Raw genomic sequence first — 4,454 nt, forward strand, 5'->3', positions numbered from 1 at the left:
TTTTTTTTGAGATAGTCTTACTTTGTTTCCCTTGGTAGAGTACTGTCATAGCTCACAGCAACCTCAAACTCTTGGGCTCACGTGATTCTCTTCCCTCAGCCTTTCAAGTAGCTGGGACTACAGGTGCCCACCACAATGCCTGGCTATTTTTAGCGATGGGGTCTCACTCTTGTTCAGGCTGGTCTGGAACTCCTAAGCTCAAGAAATCCACCCACCTTGGTCTCCCAAAGTGCTAGGATTATAGGCATGAGCCACTGAGCCCAGCAGTTTAAGGTTTCTATGAGCTATGATCATGCCACAGTACTCAGCTGCAGAGCAACAGAATGAGACTCTTGTCTCAAAAAATAAAAAAATAAATAAAATAGACCTTCAAAAGTTGGTAAGTAGTTGGAAACTCATCTAGCAGCCCAGATACCAATTTATAGCCTACACTTGGTAAAGGAAGGGCAGGCAAAAGAGAGCATCTTTCAGCACTGTCAAGGGGATGTGAAAGCCTTGTGCAAAACCAGAGAGCCTGGGGTTTTTAGAGTGGAGCCCTGCCTGAGAAAATCACCTGTTCATGTATCCTAATTCCAGCTGCTCTTTTCTTTTAAAGAGCTCTCATGACATGGGCTCTTTGAAGGTACAGTCATTGTGAGATGGAAAAGGCTGGAGAGAGAGATTTTCCAGTGTAGGAGTTTGAACCAACCCAGCCCTATGTGTGGTTTCAGCAAAAATGTTAATTACGGAACATAATGTTAAGATCTGTGAGGACTCTTCTAGAGTTCTTAATCCTGAAACTTGAGATACTGATTATACAAAGGGACTCAACTAGAATTAAAAAAAAAGTCTGGCCGTAAATCAATCCTAACAGGTTCCAAGTTTTCATATTTATTTGGCAAATACTGATTGTTAAGAGTTTTGTTTTTACTTAAGTAGGAAATAACACCAGTCATACCAAAACAGTTAACACTTTTAGCTGGGTAGGATTCCAGCCTCAAGGGTAATGTTCATAGTGAGAGGATGGTACAAGCACTGCAACTCAAATCTTCTTCCAGAGAATGTAGTCAGGGCAGAAAACAGGAAACAGAGTTTTGCTGGCTGACAGAGTAGTAAACCAAGGGGGGAAAGGCAGGTGAGAATAATATGGTGGGAAGAGAAGCAGCACTGGACATTGGAGCACCCTGGTTGGCAGGCCTCATTTGAAGATTTGTGTTACGATCTTGATCAGTCACGGCTTGGCCATGTGGTTTTGGGCAAAACCCTTTCACAACCTTTCTCAGCTGTTTTCCCTTTTTAAAATGGGTGGGCATTCTTTTACAGTCATGTGTTGCTTAATGACAGGGATGTGTTCGGAGAAGCACATCATTAGATAATCTAATTGCTGTGTGAACATCCTAGACTATACAGTATACTTACAAAAATCTAGATGGTGGGGCGGCACCTGTGGCTCAAGGAGTAGAGTGCCAGGCCCATATGGAGGTTGTGGGTTCAAGCCTGGCCCTGGCCAAAACTGCAACAACAACAAAAAACCTAGATGGCATAGTCTTCTGTACATCTATACTATATGATATAGCCATTGTTCCTAGGCTACCAACCTGTACAGCGTCTGAGTGTCCTGACTACCGCAGGCAATTATAACACAATGGTAAGTATTTGCGTACCTAAATATGTCTAAACATAGAACGAATACAGAACGAAGAACAGAACAAAACGTAGAAGATTAAAATAAGGCATTTTAATCTTAGGGGGCCAGGTGCAATAGCTCATGCCTGTAATGTCATCACTTTGGGAGGCCAGAGCAGGAGGATCATTTGACATCAGGAGTTTGAGACCAGCCTTGCAAGACTAGTTTGAGACTAGTAAGAGCCCATCTCTACAAAAAATAGAAAAAAATTGGCTGAATGTGGTGACATGTGCTTGTAATTCCAGCTATTTGGGAGTCTGAAGTAGGAGGATCCATTGAGTCCAGGAGTTTAGCTTGATGATTCATTCTAGCCTGGGCAACAGAGCAAGACCCTGTCTCTAAAAAAGAAGATCTATAGGACCACCATCACATATGTAGTCTGTTACTGTCCAAGATGTTATGTGGTGTATGACTGTACTGTACTTCTTTCAGTCCTGGGACGAATTAAGAAGATAAGCAAAAAGTAAATGCTTTGATGCTCTATAGCAGCTTCCTGCGTATATTTAGTGGTTGTTGCTGTAATAAATGAAGCTGTATCCTTCCAGGCAAAGCATTTGGCTGTGTTGGAGGATACATCGCCAGTACAAGCTCTCTGATCGACACCGTACGATCCTACGCAGCTGGTTTCATCTTTACCACCTCTCTGCCACCCATGCTGCTGGCTGGAGCCCTGGAGTCCGTGCGGATCCTGAAGAGTGCCGAGGGGCGGGCACTTCGCCGCCAGCACCAGCGCAATGTCAAGCTCATGAGGCAGATGCTAATGGATGCTGGCCTCCCGGTCGTCCACTGCCCTAGTCATATCATCCCTGTTAGGGTAAAGACTGTCTTTGATTAGACATGCTGAGGGCTGTGTCTCACATGTGACGTGTACATATTCTGGTTCACACCTTCTTAAAGGGCTTGGGCAGGGTGACTGTCAGGGAAAGGGCTGTAGCCAACAGCCCTGTGCTATGTTTCTACCTTTGGCTGGCTTCACAGTGAAAATAAAGACTTTGAACCCAGCAGGCTGGAACAGAGGTTCCCTTTCCAGAGCACTGACCTTAACAGAGTAAGCACAGAGATTGTATTTAGAAAGCTCCAGAAGCTAGAGTTTGGCCAGCTTTGAAGTATGGCTTTTTACTTTGTAAATTTTGAAATAGGTCATGCCCTTCCCACTACACACTGTAACGTGTGGGTGTCACAGCTGAATTAGAATAATGAATAGAGCCAGTGTGACAGAAGCTAGGCCATAGATCCTAGGTGAGAGGGCTAGCTGGTATGAACAGAAGGACTATTTACCCCAGGTGAGGCCTGGGAGGAGAGCAATGTGAAGTTTACTTCTTTCTTATATAGTTCTGGTTCTCTGGTGCTCCCGGAACATTGCCAGCTCCTTTACATTGCAGGTGTTCTGGTAGTGCTTTCCTACTCCCTCAAGCTTAACATATATTATTAAAGTCTGGTCTTAACCCTAAGCCTTGTGGACACTGTTCTTTAGCATCTCTGCTAAGTAATCCATATTGTGAACTTACCTTCTCCTCTCATCAAACTTAGGTTGCAGATGCTGCTAAAAACACAGAAATTTGTGATGAACTAATGAGCAGACATAACATCTATGTCCAAGCAATCAATTACCCTACGGTGCCCCGGGGTGAAGAGCTCCTACGGATTGCCCCCACCCCTCACCATACGCCACAGATGATGAACTACTTCCTTGGTGAGTGTCTGGGGAGCTCCTGGTACCTCATTGGAGAGTTGCAGGACTGTCTTTGCATTGTTTCTAATTGAAACCCTTCAGAAGCATTCAGATTTGTTTCTTCTTTTTCCACAAAATTAAGAATGCTCTCTAATAGTTTAGAATCCTGAAAGACACTTAGTTGTCTTTTAGGATTCTATCTTCTGGACCTCACCTCAAAAGGGTATAGAATCATTTTGGAAGATCAGAGGGAGCACTGGTGTTTCCAGTGCCCCCTTGTCAGAATAGCTTAAGGAAGCATGGTAGTGAATGTGGTGGGGAAGAGGCCCTCCAAAGTGTGGCTGACGAGCATCTGCTGTACTGCTTTCTGCTCTGGGACGTGTGATCCAGGACCTAACCCCTCACCTGACCCCTCTAATAAAAGTGATTGTTCAACATTTTATACTGCTTATGGTTCTATAATGCTCCACACCCCAGTGTCTAGCTTCAAGGAGAGACTAGGGTGGGGAGGCTTTTAGCCACAGTCTGCCTTTGCCTCAGCCTCAAAGGTGCATTATCCTCCTGAGCCTTCCCAGGACAGCTCAGCCTCTCTTCAGGTATAGACTTTATGCTCTGTTAGAAATGCTCACTTTAAACTAAAGGTATTGTGGCAATGTTGGAGCAACTTCTTCCCTGAAGGCCTGTGAAATAAAGCCCAATTCTAGGTCTTGTTTTTCTATTTCTATTTTATTTATTTATTTAGACCAGTGGTTCTCAAACTGTGGGTCATGAACCCTTTGTAACAGTGAAAATACATTGCATTATTATGAAGGTTGAGAACCACTGATATGGACAGAATCTCACTCTGTTGCCTCAGGTAGAGTGCTATGACATCATTGAAGCTCACAGCAGCTTCAAACTCCTGGGCTCAAGCAATCCTGCCTCTGCCTCCCGAGTAGCTGGGACTACAGGTCCCTGCCACAATGCCCAGCTAATTTTTACTATTCCTAGGGGAGATGGGGTCTTACTGTTGCTCAGGCTAATGTTGCACTCCTGGTCTCAAAGAGATCCTCCTTCCTTAGCCTCCCAGAGTGCTAGGATTATAGGCTTGGGCCACTATGCTCAGCCTCTATTTTT

General features: G+C 44.5%; 1 protein-coding gene across 1 annotated transcript in view; it reads left to right on the forward strand.

Moving 5' to 3' along the window:
• The window catches only part of ALAS1 (5'-aminolevulinate synthase 1), a 22,674-nt gene that overhangs the window by 16,944 nt on the left and 1,276 nt on the right, over positions 1 to 4,454 (forward strand). The window contains 2 exon segments of the mRNA XM_012804902.2: positions 2,212 to 2,480; positions 3,197 to 3,359. Coding sequence (XP_012660356.1) covers positions 2,212 to 2,480; positions 3,197 to 3,359 — 432 coding nt within the window.

The sequence above is a fragment of the Otolemur garnettii genome, unplaced genomic scaffold (genome assembly GCF_000181295.1).
Source record: "Otolemur garnettii isolate 467f Iridium unplaced genomic scaffold, OtoGar3 scaffold00032, whole genome shotgun sequence".
NCBI classification, from domain to species: Eukaryota; Metazoa; Chordata; class Mammalia; order Primates; family Galagidae; genus Otolemur; species Otolemur garnettii.